The sequence below is a fragment of the Artemia franciscana genome, chromosome 13 (assembly GCF_032884065.1).
Source record: "Artemia franciscana chromosome 13, ASM3288406v1, whole genome shotgun sequence".
In the NCBI taxonomy this organism is placed as follows: Eukaryota; Metazoa; Arthropoda; class Branchiopoda; order Anostraca; family Artemiidae; genus Artemia; species Artemia franciscana.
In genome coordinates this window covers 1,862,442-1,875,972 of record NC_088875.1, presented here as the reverse complement: position 1 = coordinate 1,875,972, position 13,531 = coordinate 1,862,442, and the positions used below count along the sequence as shown (strand labels likewise).

The window sequence follows — 13,531 nt, the reverse complement described above, 5'->3', positions numbered from 1 at the left end:
CAGTAACTTTCAGTACACAATTACAATTATCTTAAATACTTGGGCATGGAAATAATGAGTTTAAAGTCATTAAACAGCATGAAAGATAATGGATTGATTCATCAGGTAACATCCTGGTCTCACCTAGTATTACTTGAAATGAAGAACATATCAACGGTAATATGCACTCTGGAAATCCAGTTATTTCTCTCTATAAAACGCAGAGTTTCAAGTTGTAATACAAATTCTAACGCAAATCTGTAGACTTAAAACCAATAAGATTCCTTCACTTTGATCTTGTCGACAAAATAATCATGAAATGTCCTTTTCAGGTCCTAAACACTAGTTAATCAATGAACTACTCATTATGCAAATGGTTTGCGCAGTAAATGGTTTACTCTGCAAACGGTTAAGTAAATGGTTTACTTTTACTGTACCAAATTTCCTATATTTTTTTGTGTTTTCAGCAAAGCGCTAGTTTTCTGTGATCCTACAAACATAGGGAAATGTCACCAGTTGATTTGTTTGTAATAGTTCTAGTGGTGTATGTAAGATAGGCTGTGAAGTAATAACTATTGTTTATTTTAAGTTTTAATTTCGCTTTTTACTTCCCTCGAAAAAACTTTGTGTTTTTAATTAATTTTAGGTCAAACCTGCTGAATCTTGTATACATTTCAATATTTTTACGCCAAAATGTTGTATGACCTTCCTTAGATAGCCTTTTTTGAAAGGTCTGATCTAATAGGTTGTATTTTTCGTCTTTATTGTTTTCTTTTTAGGGAGATTATATTGATCTATCACTTGGCATAGCACTTGGAATCTCTACAATGGCTGCTGCTGCTCTAGGAAACGCTGTTTCTGATGTAGCTGGGATTAGTCTGTCTGCTTATGTTGAAAAGCTAGCAGAAAAGTTTGGCGTTGCCAAACATTCTCTAACTCCGGTTCAGCTAGCTACAACATCGTTTAGAATATCTGCCAACCTTGTAAGTTGCTTATTCTGTTTTTATTTTTCAGACTATCATTTTGTTCTTGATGTCAAAATATCATATTCAATCAGGTGTCAAATAAGTTTTTGAGCTCCTGAAACACCCGCAAAGTCTACTTTTTAACTAAATTGTCCGTATTATTTTGTATCCTCCCCCTACCTGTATGCTAGTATGCCGCTAACCTTGCCTAGGATATAGTTTGGTTTCGGTTGTTTAGTTTGAAATAATGCTAGTTGTTGGAGTTATTCTTTACTGGGCTACCAACCCAACAAGTTTTACTTCACTTTTGTCACCTTTCCCCTCCAAAATCAAAATATATTCAGTGCAAAAACAAACTTTGAGTTAGGTGCATCTTATGTGGTTATTGGTAATAATGAAAAAGAGTATTTTATTTATGTGCAAATAAAGTGCGATTAATCTTTTACTAGTCTAACCATTAGTGGAACATCTTGTAAAAAAGTTCGACTTAGAATCAGGGTTTTAGTTAGTATCATCTACATGGTTATTGAATTTTTAAAATAATATTGGTTTATTATTTAAAGTAGAAAATGGTTATGATCTTGAATGAGCAGAAATTACCAACTAGAAATTACTAGTTCTCCGCCGTAAATAATATGATATAATTCGCAATCTTAAAATTTACTTGTTACTCAAAAATTGTGGTCGTTTATGACAAAAAAAACAACAGTGGTTCATTAAGTGACTTCGCTGAAATGACTAATTAATAAGTAGTTGTTCTATGGTCATTGACTTGTCATTAAATAAAATAACAGTGGTACACTAAGTGACTTCGCTGAAATGACTGATTAATAAGTAGTTGCTCTATGGTCATTGACTTGGTCATTAAATAAAAGAACAGTGGTACACTAAGTCACTTCGCTGAAATGACTAATTAATAAGGAGTTGCTCTTTGGTCATTGACTTGCTCATTGTGAAAAAGAACAGTGGTACACTAAGTGACTTCGCTGAAATGATTAATTAATAAATAGTTGCTCTTTGGTCATTGAAAAAAAACAGTGGTACATTAGGTGACTTCGCTGAAATGACTAATTAATAAGTAGTTGCTCTTTGTTCATTGAAAAAAAGAAAAGTGGTAAATTAAGTGACTTCGCTGAAATGACTAATTAATAAGTAGTTGCTCTTTGGCCATTGAATAAAAGAACAGTGTTACACTAAGTTACTTCGCTGAAATGACTAATTAATAAGTAGTTGCTCTTTGTTCATTGACTTGGTCATTGAATAAAAGAACAGTGGTACACAAAGTGACTTTACAGAAATGATTAATTAATAAGTAGTTGCTCTTTAGTCACTGAAAATAAGAACAGTGGTACGCTAGGTGACTTCGCTGGAATGAATAATTGATAAGTAGGTGATATATGGTCATTGACTTGGTCATTGAATAAAAGAAGAGAGTTACACTAAATGACTTCGCTGAAATGACTATTTAATAAGTAGTTACTCTTTGTTCATTGACTTGGTCATTGAATAAAAGAACAGTGGTACACAAAGTGACTTTACGGAAATGATTAATTAATAAGTAGTTACTCTCTAGTCACTGAAAAAAGAACAGTGGTACACTAGGTGACTTCGCTGGAATGAATAATTGATAAGTAGGTGCTCTATGGTCATTGACTTGGTCATTCAATAAAAGAACAGTGTTACACTAACTGACTTCGCTGAGATGACTATTTAATAAGTAGTTGCTCTTTGTTCATTGACTTGGTCATTGAATAAAAGAACAGTGGTACACTAAGTGACTTCGCTGAAATGACTATTTAATAAGTAGTTACACTTTGTTCATTGACTTGGTCATTGAATAAAAGAACAGTGGTACACAAAGTGACTTTACGGAAATGATTAATTAATAAGTAGTTGCTCTTTAGTCACTGAAAAAAAGAACAGTGGTACACTAGGTGACTTCGCTGGAATGAATAATTGATAAGTAGGTGCTCTATGGTCATTGACTTGGTCATTGAATAAAAGAACAGTGTTACATTAAGTAACTTCGCTGAAATGACTATTTAATAAGTAGTTACTCTTTGTTCATTGACATTGTCATTGAATAAAAGAACAGTGGTACACTAAGTGACTTCACTGAAATGACTAATTACTAAGTAGTTGCTCTCTGGTCATTGAAAATAAGAACAGTGGTACACTAAGTGACTTCGCTGAAATGACTAATTAATAAATAGTTGATCTTTGGTCATTGACTGTGTAACTCTTAACGGGTCATAGCACTTCCTGCCTGAAGTGCTATGAAACGAAGAGCAGCACTGTCGGTATAGAATTTAAAGTCTGGTGTTGTATTCTTTACCTTTATTTTCCAAAAATGTCAAATAGAAAGGGGGCTCCGCAATATTTTGTAAAGAGTAAGAAAAACAATAAAACGAAAGTTTTCAAAAATTTTACAGATTATATTCAAGGGTTGGAGCTTCTCGGTATTTACCTCTTGTTTGAGTTTGTACTGTTTTCTCTTGTTTTTTTTTTTTCTACACAAAGAAAAAATGTTAACTTTTTATTAAGAGCTTTTTAGCGATATTTCTATTCTTATACACTTTTCCATGCTTGAGTCATTTGGGGTGTGCTCGGGGTTTTTTACGGTTGAAGTTTTTTCGCAATTCTGAATCATTTTGAATTCTTTTAAAAAGAGTCCCAGCATATTCTAGCTCAATGTCCTTTTTTTCGCTGTGAATCAATTTAGTCTCTCTTATTGGTTTTATTTGTATTTCATATATAGAAAAAAACCGTTGTTTAAAATAGTGTCAATGTTTAACATGATAAAAAAAGAAGTACATGAATAGGGAACCTGAAATTTGTATCTTAAGTGTACAAAATTTACAACATTTTTGAAAAAATGGTGCACATTAAATTTTTTTGTTGGAACATTACATTTAATTTTTATTTTTATGAGGTGATTGGGATACAAGTCTTTGGTTTGTTTGTGTGTTTTCAGTTTTACAGAAAAAGGCTCTGGTTAAAATACATTTTCGATCTTGAGGTCTGACATTTCTAAGGGTCTTATGGTTTCAAGTTTAAGAATGATCCTGGTTCAGGTTTAGATAGTTAATCATTAATATCTCTTGTTTCTGAAGAATTAGAAGTACTTCATACGGTCCAAACTTTGTCCATTTCTCCATGAAGGAATGGGAAACTCGTTTGGAATGTTGAGAGACTCACCGGTATTTCTAGGATCGGCGTCAGAATTGAGAAACATTTCTGATTATCAAAACGGTTCTGCTGCCACTTTTTAATTTCCTATTAAATAAATTATTTTCTGAATCACTGTGATTTTACACCAACTTTACACCTTTTTACACTAACCCCAGCGAGAACCTCCAACAGGTACGACTCTAGTTCGGCATTTGTGAAGGGACACACATGCACGGAAAGGTGTAGCATAAATGGGAGACAGTAACAACGGCAATCAAAGGGATAAAATTAACCCTTGACTGGGCTGCCCACTTAATTCAACAATCTGTCTTGGCTTTTTTCTACAATTGGCCATGACTTTGACTTTTCCCACAACTATTCACTCTTTTTTAAATTCAAATTGCTAATTTAAATTCTTTGCTAATTTTGAAGTTTTGCAGTTTTGCTGATTAGTGCAATTTCCTTCTTAAAATAAGTTTCCTTCAGCCTGGGTTTAAGGCTGAAGGGCCACGAAACGGAGATCAGCACCGCCGGTTTGGACCTTGAAGGTATATTGCCGCCATACTTACTTTTACTTACTTTAATTCTTAAAATAACTTGTATTTTGATACAAAGTAAAAAGAGTCACTGTGGATGATCTTCTTCAGGTACTGATGGAATCCCCTCTACTGTGAATGAGGAATTAATTGGGCCCTATGGCCAGTTCTCTTAAGTTTGTTTAATGGGGTCTTGGTTTTATGCAGATGGCCTATAGTGTGGTATACGACGGCTTTAGGGCTATTATTTAAAAAGGGTGAACGTACGATGCATAGTAATTAACATCCAATTAGCCTAGTACCAACTATTAATAAATTATTGGAAAAGGTTTTAGATATTAGATTAGGGTGCTGGCTATACAGTGGTAACAAAATGCTATTTAACTACCGTACAGATTGTGTTTTTACTCTCTAAGCTCTCATAGAAAAATATTGCAGGTGAAAGGATAAGGTTTATGCCGCCTTCTTTGACATCAAAAAGCATTTGGTAGCACTAAGGGGCTTATTTTATTTTATTACCTTGTTAAGATTGGACTACCTAACCCTTTTATTAAATTCTTAATTAGTATGTATGAGGTTATTTGATCTGTGGTTATTATTACCGAACAAGGCATATCTAGGCCATTCAGAACTTTCAGAGGAGTCCGTCAAGGAGGTACGTAGTCGACGAAGCTCTTTACTTTGTATATTAATGATTTGGCGGATTAGCTTGAATAGAGATGGGCTCTGGTTGTCTCAATAGCGAACATCCAATTTTCTTGTTTTATTAATGACACAGCTTTAATGGCCAAGTCAGCCGAGGAGCTCCGAACTCCCCTGGTTTTAGCTGAACCTTACTAAGAATCGAGTGAATTGAAGCTAAACGCATCTAAGACAGAGATTGTCACCCTCCATAATAGGAAGCCCAATGGACATCATGATTTCTCATTTCCGTATTAGGTGAGTCAATAAAAGTAAGCGCCAGACATAAGCACTTGGGATTCGTGCTCGCTACAAATGGGGACTCACATTAAATTGAACACGTTAAATTATTGGTTTTCCGTGGAAAGTCAGCCGCCAGTGCTCTACTCTGACAAAACCCAAAATGGGAACTAAGAACACGAAGACGCATAACTTTTCATGACTTAAGTCCTACTAGTTCCTCGTTATGGTTGTGGGTTGTGGGGGACCGTATTGAAGAGAAAATTGGAGTCACTGCAGTTTATATTTTAAAATAGTAGTAGGCCTACAAAATAATTTCAGTAGTTGGGTTCGTAAAGGTGACCTGGGTTTACCTACGTCATAAGAGGACGATGCAGATAATTAATTTTTGGTTACAGACATTACGTTTGCATGATAACCGTCTAGTGAAGGCGGCTTGCAATGGGATGTTGAATTCTTTTAAATAAGCAACATAGCCAAAACAGGTTACAGCTCTATTTGGTAATGCTTGCTTTTTGTTGGCATGGAATGAAAGTCAGGGTCTCTATTGTAAACCTCATGATTTCCTTGGTATGTTGGAATTCCGCCTTCGGGATTAGGAGATTCAATTTTGGCTTACTGGTGTTGAGAAGTCGAGTACTCTAAGTTTGATAAGCAGATTGAAGTAGTCTGTGTAGAAGAATTTTACTTGAAACTGAACCTTCCGTAAAGGGCGTTTAAGTGTTAGTTGCAGGTGCGAGCAAATTGTGTACGACTGCGTTTTGGACACTGGGATTCATATAACGAAGATGGCTCATAAGATAAGTATACTTTCCCCCTTTTTTGGGTGTATGGGGGTAATCTGGAACATTTTCTTAGTTATTGCCAAAGTTTGGAGAGTTTAACAAATAGTATTTTTCATGGGGATCCACTACAGCTCCCAGGTATTTTGGAGATTTCTTCTAGGGACCTGTTTATTGCGGTAGAAACTTTTAAAGAGAAAATTTTAAAAGCACGGAAGATATATTTTAATATTTCGAGTGTTATTGTTTGATTTGTTCAATTTTTTTTGATGTTTTTTACGATTTGTTCATTTATTCATTTTTTTTGTGTATACTGCCACTGGCTTCTAAATACCCGTATATATATATATGTATATATATATATATATATATATATATATATATATATATATATATATATATATATATATATATATATATATATATATATATATATATATATATATATATATATATATATATATATATATATATATATATATATAGCTCCCAGGTATTTTGGAGATTTCTTCTAGGGACCTGTTTATTGCGGTAGAAACTTTTAAAGAGAAAATTTTAAAAGCACGGAAGATATATTTTGATATTTTGAGTGTTATTGTTTAATTTGTTCAATTTTTTTGTATGTTTTTTTACGATTTGTTCATTTATTCATTTCTTTTGTGTATACTGCCACTGGCTTCTAAATACCCGTATATATATATATATATATATATATATATATATATATATATATATATATATATATATATATATATATATATATATATATGTATTTATACCTTATAAGCGTCGTACGAGAATGAATATATTCTCATAAATTGCCACTAAAAGAATCTCAGTTGTAAAAATAGCGCTCAGGAATCTCTAAATCAAAAGGGAAAACGTATTACTGAAGGAATAAAGTAAAACATATTGTCACTGCAATACGGCCAATGTATTGAAAAAAACTGTTTGTTTTTCCACTTGTTTTTCCAATACTTGAGTGCTGATTAGCTGTTGATTAGCTATAGTGTGAATTGAATCCTTTTATCCTTTGAATTTGTATTTTGGAGTAGCTATGCCAGTCGCAGCCGGAAAATCGTCATTTTACGGAAATTATTATTTTCGACAAGTAGTAACGCCATCTCTGTTTGATACGCCATCAACCTTCGTTACTTGTAGCTGTTCAAAATCTAAAAAAGCTATCAGGTGGTAACTTCATAAAGTTGCAGAAGTCATTACATCAGTAGTAAACACACGGAAGCAGAAAAAATAATGCCAGGACCTTGCAAAACTAAATGATTTAACAATTCATAATAGTTCAGTTATGATTGATAATTAGAGTCAGTTCGAGTGCTGGGTAAATTGAGTCAGTAATTACCCTTTTTTATCTATCAAAACCGTATATTTTAGTAATTTTGGCTTTGAAAATGGTGGTTGGGCTCACCTTTTCAGGCAATCAGATCGATTTCCATGCCTTTTAGAGGAACTTATACTGTGTCATCATCAAATGATGACAGTGACACTGGTCACGTTGAAGTTATTGTTGGGAAATTTATCTGATTGAGTATCTATATTCTCTAAGTACCAGAATCCATGATTTTTTTGAACTTTATTTTTATCACATAAGAACACCGTTTTTAGCACAATATATTTCGTCACAACTTTGCGACGGGCATAATAGCGTATAATAACGAGGTATAATACCTGAGGGGGGGGATGGGAATTTGGTTTTCAATCCCACTGGTAATTACCGGTATGCACTATTCATTGCACAGTTGATCTGTGACCAATAGATCGGAAAACCAGATTTATAGCTTTTACATGAAGGGCATAGACGTTATCTTGTTCGTGTCCATGTTAATACCACAGCTTAGATATTTAGATAGTTATGAAAACTCCTATCTTGCCCATGAGAAGCTTTTGGTACAGAGCTCTGAGCTCCGCGCCTCCTCCAAGCCCGCGCTCCGACGCGTAAATTGTACTACAACACCATAGGCGGGAACGCAATTTTGTTTTGTTGCATACACAGCTTAGATACCAATATTGGTTATCTAAGCTGTGCTGCCAGTTTCCTGTCTCCGGCTGCTAGCACTGCTACCGCGCACTGTGTCCCAAAGATAAATCGATTTTTCATAATTGTATTGGTATCTAAGCTGTGGTTACTACTAAACTGAAGAAAATTATACCCTAGAACCCGAACTTCTAACTTGTGCTAAATTTAATAGCATATGTGAATAACCTCTCAAAGAAAAGTAAACCCCTTGACCTTCGTGATGGAACTGTTTAGACCAAAAGCTTGAAATTTTCATTATCTAAAAAATACTATATGATCGTGGAAGGAAACTTCTCAGCCCTTGTTCCCGTTTGGGGAAAATTCCTGCTGCTCCTTGAACCTTAATCAAGTTTTATATCAGAAGTTCGTATTATCTTTCTATTGCAGGGGCGAGCGTTTGGAGTTGCTCTTGGGTGTATTATTGGAATGTTTCCATTACTCTTCCTCCCATCTAAAGAAGAAAAGAAGAAAGACTGTGACGACTGATTCTTCTTGTTCATTGAAACATTGAATGACCACCAGTGAAAAATGGGCTTTGTATAAGCTAATAGACAAATGTGATAAATTAACGTGTAACTAATGGTAAGCTCAGACACGCTGATAAAGGGGTGTCTAAACGGTTATGTGGACAACGGTAGTAGCAGACTTGTGGATCGCTCTTTTTCTTCTTGAAGAAAGTTCGGCAATAAAGTACTTAGAGCAGCTACTTTTGCAGGCTGGGTGTCCATTTTTTCCATATGTCTTAACCACCCATAAGGGAAGCCAGGGCCTCATCTTTCATTTATAATAGCTTCTGTTTCCTCCCAATTTCAATTGAAAAATTTGAGCTACAAGAATGGATTTAACTTTATGTTGAAATTAGACATTTTAAGGTACTAATTTTGAAACTCCACAAAATCTAATTTATATACTTTCGAACATGTGTTTTAATAAGCTAAGTGATAAGGAACATTCTATGTAATATCTTATTAGCTCTGTTCTGTTTTTAAGTTGGTTTTCTCTCCCTTACTTCGTTTATATCCGTTTCTTTGAGAACTTGTTTAATGTTTAAAATCCACAGCGGGGATGCTCTTTCTCTTTCTAGTTTTTGGAGTGAATGGAAGGGATATGCGAGTCCAAGAGATAAAATATACCCTTCAGAATGGCGGGGGGTGGAGGTTGAAGCTGAAAACTACGGGAAACCTTGACCGTTTTCTAAACACTTTTAAGTTTTTATTCAAAGCAGGGGACTTTGTCCCTCCAGCCCTATTCTAAATTACGTCCTAGAGGTAGATTTTTTTTAACAGATATTTTAATTTGTCACACCGGTAATAACCACACTAAAGGGTAGTTGATGGCAATTCTGAACGGTGGTGTATTGGTATAATGGTGTTAAAAATATAATGGTAAAAAATGATATAATGGTATAAAAGAGGTGGATATGTTAAACTGACGAAGTATATACTTTTTATGGCGATTTCAAAAACTAATAAAAAGTACTAGTACTAAGAAATTAATTAAAAAGTAATTCCAAAAAGTACTAAATAAAAATTACAGTTTTGAGGCATTGTGGTTTAGACCAAGGCACTAAAGGATGTTCCGGATCAGGGGAAATAATAGATGTCGTTTTGAATCGGGATAATGGACCTTATGTCTAACGGCGAGATGTTATGAATCAAGTCTCATTAAATAGATAATGTTAGCTAGTATAGGTTTTGGCTTCTTTAATCTCTTACCCATGTCTGGTAGTGAACCTGCCATAATGAAATGGCAGTCAAAATAATAGATGGTGCATTGTACAAAAAAATATCAAATACAAAGGAATTACAAATCTATCAAACTAATTCAAATAAATAGTGCATTGCATTTAGAATCCCCTTCCCCCAAAAATATGCAATTGAGAAAATAATTTCAATAAAACTTGGACAGATGATACAAGCAAACTGTAAAGTTTAGAGTTGCTATTTCGCATTTCAATTGTACCACACAAAAAACGGAGGGACTTGTGGCCAAAAAATATTTCGTTCTTTGTACTGGCTCAAGATTTCACAAAGGACATCAAGAAACCCACTCAGGCCTAAAAAAGAGGTGGCTATTTTTCCTTTCTAACGTGCTTAAACAACAATGTAATTTTCTGCCGAAAATAGGTCACAGGCGTAAATAAATTGAAACTAAAGCTGACTTTTCGCAGCCAGAAGGAAGTGGCTTGACTACAAGCTTCTCAAATGCAATGCAAAGTTGTTCGTTTTTTTCGGGGGTATCGTTAAGGATTCGCAATTGGTGGCTCAATTTCTATAACAATATTTGCTTGTTTTTTTTTTGTGCTTAAGCCATACTCAAAAGAACCCCATCCAGATTCTTAGAAATAGGATGTCTAAACTTAAATAAAAATAATATATTTTGAAGTATATTAATCCCTATTTCTTTGAGATTTATCTCTGTTTGTTAATTACTAAATTAATTACCCCAGTATAATAACTTTGCATTTATAGTGATTAGTATTAGCATTAAGTTAATCTCATTCCTTTTTCTATTCATTCCTAGTCTATTCGTTTCTAGATAAACTTAGCTGCCATAGTTACTTTTTTATTGTCATTTTTTCTCGTCTCTTTTTTATTTTGTGCAACTTGTCTTTTCCAATTTTTACTTATGTTTAAGAAATCAATCTTCGATATCAAAAGTGATGATTTGATTTATATACGAAGTATTCTTGTGGTATTGCTATTAGTGCATAATCCAGTAATGTTCAGATCCCTCCTCTCTCTCTCTCTCTCTCTCTCTCTCTCTCTCTCTCTCTCTCTCTCTCTCTCTCTCTCTCTCTCTCTCTCTCTCTCTCTCTCTCTCTCTCTCTCTCTCTCTCTCTCTCTCTCTCTCTCTCTCTCTCTCTCTCTCTCTCTCTCTCTCTCTCTCTCTCTCTCTCTCTCTCTCTGCTGTTTCATCTTGTTTCACATTTAATAGTACTCATATTCTTAAAAAGTTCAATGTACAACTGGCTAGATATTATTTGTGGTGATAGGGGCCAAAAAGTATCTTGTCTAAATAATCGTAAAATTCGTACAGAATTTTTTTTTTCTTTTTTTTTTAAATTTGAAATGCTTTGGTTTTAAATTGTTAATCGTGTATTACTAACATTTTGCCAAATTTATATCTAATACTTTCAAGTCTTTTTTATCTTTAAAAGTATAATCACAAATACTGATAGAAATGTTGGTACTTGTGTATTATTCAGAACACACTCAATACGTGAAGTTAGGTTCTTTCATGAAACAAACTATAATGTAGGTACATTTTAATTAAATATTTTATATATAGAGATGGTTAGGTTGGGTTAAGTTAGGTATTTGATATAATGCACCCCCCCCCCCCTAATGTGCAAATATATAGCCCAAACTTTTCAAACATGGCCTATTGTTACACTTTCAAAAATGTTCCTTCTCGTAAGAGTATAAAGTCATGTTGTTTCCATTGACGCACTGTTTTGTTGTGGGCAACAACCCCTTATCCTGGAAAATATAATTGTCTCTTTTTCAGTCTTTGGCAAGTCCCAAATCTTCATTTCGGAATCCATGCTCAGACACTATCTTCTATCACTATGCGTAGCAAACTACATAGAGTTTTGTTTTTGTGGCTATGAAACCGAGTTTTTTCATAAAATGTACCTGCATTGTCGTGTGCTTCGCGAAAGAACCTAGCTTCACCTATTGAGTGTGTTCTGAATAATTCACAAGTATCGAAATGTCTGTCTAAGAAAGCGAACCCTAAATAATTTATGAAACCAAATTGGCTTACTATGACATAATGAGAAAAAGATTTAATGACTGCTGTGCCCTTTCGGCAATAGAGTACAATTTAGCCTAACTTCTGTATAAAAATAAAGTTACTGTTTTGTTGTTTTTATCCTATAATCCAATATTTATTCGCAGCCAATAAGAACCTTTTTAGGGCATGTATGCTCCCAATGATATCATTTTCCCGTGTTTTCACACGGCAATACTTCGAATATGTTTTCTAAATAGCTTTTTTATATCCAGGGACATAGAGCTAGTGTTATATCGACAGGCGGGAGGGTTACCGTCCAATCACTCTTCAACATTTCATTGAATATATCCTGAAAGATTCACCATAGCACCCTAAGTTTTTTGAGACACACGTGTTCTTTTCCCAGTGAAAAACTCATTGTAAGCAATCGGCAAATTGCAAAACTTACAGTCCTTGCCTCGGGGCCTGCGGGGAGGAGGGAGGGGGATTTCGACCTCGGAATCATAGTTATTTGATCTTTGGACTACATTGAACAAAATGGCTGATTTAAAACTTTGATTGAATGTCTTTTGGTGAAAGTGGGCGCGGGAGAGGGCTGGTTGCCCTCCAATCACTTTTGACTTCCTTGGGTTCCTACTTACATTAAAAACAGGTAACTTTTTGTTCTGTCCCATTATTTTCCCGTGTTTTCATGCGGTAATACTTCGAATTTGTTTTCTAAATAGCTTTTTTTTATAGAGGAACGCATAGCTAGTGTTATATCATAGAAACGGATCTGGATCTACTGGAATATGTCTTATGTATTATTAAGTCTGAAAAAACGTGCTCCTTGAAGTATTTTAATAGTAATTTCTCCGATCCCATGGTGAAATTCATTTTTGACTTCTACGGTGAACATTTGAATATTGAAACTTTAAATGGTAAAGAAGCATTTTTAAAGAGATTTTGACTATGATTATTCATCCCAATTTTAACTGTTATAATCCTTTTTTTTTTAATTCTAACTCGTCTGTAGTTTTAGATCTTAGTGCTATTTATCCATTCACTTTCTTAAGTAAATAAATTTTCAATTTGCTTTTTTTGTCCTTACCGATCTAGGCGGCAAGCTTCTTCATTAAATCAAATGTGTTAATTAAATGTAAACTTCATGTTTGATTTTTCCTCTTTTTTTTCTGTCTGTTCACTTTTCAATGAAAAGTTGTTCAAGCTAGATCCAAATTTTACAATTTCTTTTCTTTTAGGTGGATTTTACACGCTTAATAAAATTTAAGATACTTTTTTTTAAGTAAAATCAAAGAGTGACGCTAAAACTTAAAATGACCAAAAATACTTTGAACAGGAAAGAGGATGTTGCCCCCATCAACACCCTACTTGTAAACTATAAGCTGTTTTCTTGTACTTTCC

The 13,531-nt window shown here is 34.1% G+C and overlaps 1 protein-coding gene across 2 annotated transcripts in view; it reads left to right on the top strand.

The window, feature by feature from the left end:
• The window catches only part of LOC136034374 (transmembrane protein 65-like), a 54,250-nt gene extending 41,049 nt beyond the window's left edge, over positions 1–13,201 (top strand). The window contains exons 3-5 of one of the 2 annotated variants that reach the window (XR_010619169.1): positions 759–962; positions 8,777–8,971; positions 12,866–13,201. Coding sequence is in view for 1 of the 2 variants with exons in the window: in XM_065715517.1 (XP_065571589.1) it covers positions 759–962; positions 8,777–8,875 (303 nt within the window). In the remaining variant the exon portion in view is untranslated. Of the gene's footprint in view, positions 1–758; positions 963–8,776 lie in introns of both variants that reach the window. The other variant, XM_065715517.1, reaches the window with a different exon arrangement.
• The last annotated feature ends 330 nt before the right edge of the window (positions 13,202–13,531 follow it).